The sequence below is a fragment of the Chaetura pelagica genome, unplaced genomic scaffold, assembly GCF_000747805.2.
Source record: "Chaetura pelagica isolate M959 unplaced genomic scaffold, ChaPel_1.0 scaffold658, whole genome shotgun sequence".
Lineage (NCBI taxonomy): Eukaryota > Metazoa > Chordata > Aves > Apodiformes > Apodidae > Chaetura > Chaetura pelagica.
In genome coordinates this window covers 51,521-52,277 of record NW_009954168.1, presented here as the reverse complement: position 1 = coordinate 52,277, position 757 = coordinate 51,521, and the positions used below count along the sequence as shown (strand labels likewise).

The following is a 757-nucleotide window of genomic DNA, read 5'->3' as shown; positions in this document are numbered from 1 at the left end:
GGTCAGTCCCGGGGCGGCGGTGGGAGCAGAGCCTCCAAGAGAGAGAGCAGGTCCTGAGGGAGCAGAAGGTGGGTGAGGTGGTGGGCAGGGGTCCATGGCAGGGGTCTTGGGAGGAGAAGGAATGGGGACAGACAGACCCACCCACCAGGAGGCCCCCAGGCAGGGACAAGCAGAAGCATGGCCCCAGCTCTGTCCCAGCTGATGGGATCCCAACAGACACGAGGTGGCATCAGGGAGGGTCAGAACTGAGGGACCCACATGCACCCGCTGCAGAGAGAAGGGCGGCACCACTCTATTCCCACCCCTCCAGGGATGTTGGTGCCCCAAAACCAGTCCCCAAACCACCCCAAGCCGAGGCCTAGGGAGCTCTGAGCAGACCAAGGGCTGAGCTCCGCCCTGTGCCAGCCACGTGCTGGGGGCTCACCCCCCAAAACACCTACCTGAGAGACTGACCCTGCATCCATGAACTCTGGCAGCATCAGTCCTGCATCCAGGAGTGGGTCGCCAGGAACGTCCTGGGGGGATCCTGCCCCTGCGTGGTGAGGAGGGGACGGCCAGGAGGGCACGTTGGGAGGAACAGCCCCATGCAGCTCCGAGGGGGTCCCCGTCGAAGGGATGTAAGGGGGTGACCCCCAGGCCCCAGACCCCATGTCGGCAACCCCATGCAGCTCTGGGGAGGTCCCTGTCATAGGCATGTAAGGGGGCGACGACCAGGCCCCCATCCCCATGTCAGGAACCGCGTGCAGCTCTGGGGTTG

General features: G+C 65.3%; 1 protein-coding gene across 1 annotated transcript in view; it reads right to left on the bottom strand.

Annotated features, from left to right (window-relative positions):
- Positions 1-2: 2 nt before the first annotated feature.
- LOC104393351 overlaps positions 3-757 on the bottom strand; it is a 6,946-nt gene continuing 6,191 nt past the window's right edge. Inside the window, exons 6-7 of the mRNA XM_010002832.1 lie at positions 441-682; positions 3-53 (exon numbers count right to left, since the gene is read on the bottom strand). Of these exons, the coding sequence (XP_010001134.1) occupies positions 3-53; positions 441-682 (293 nt within the window). The remainder of the gene's footprint in view (positions 54-440; positions 683-757) is intronic.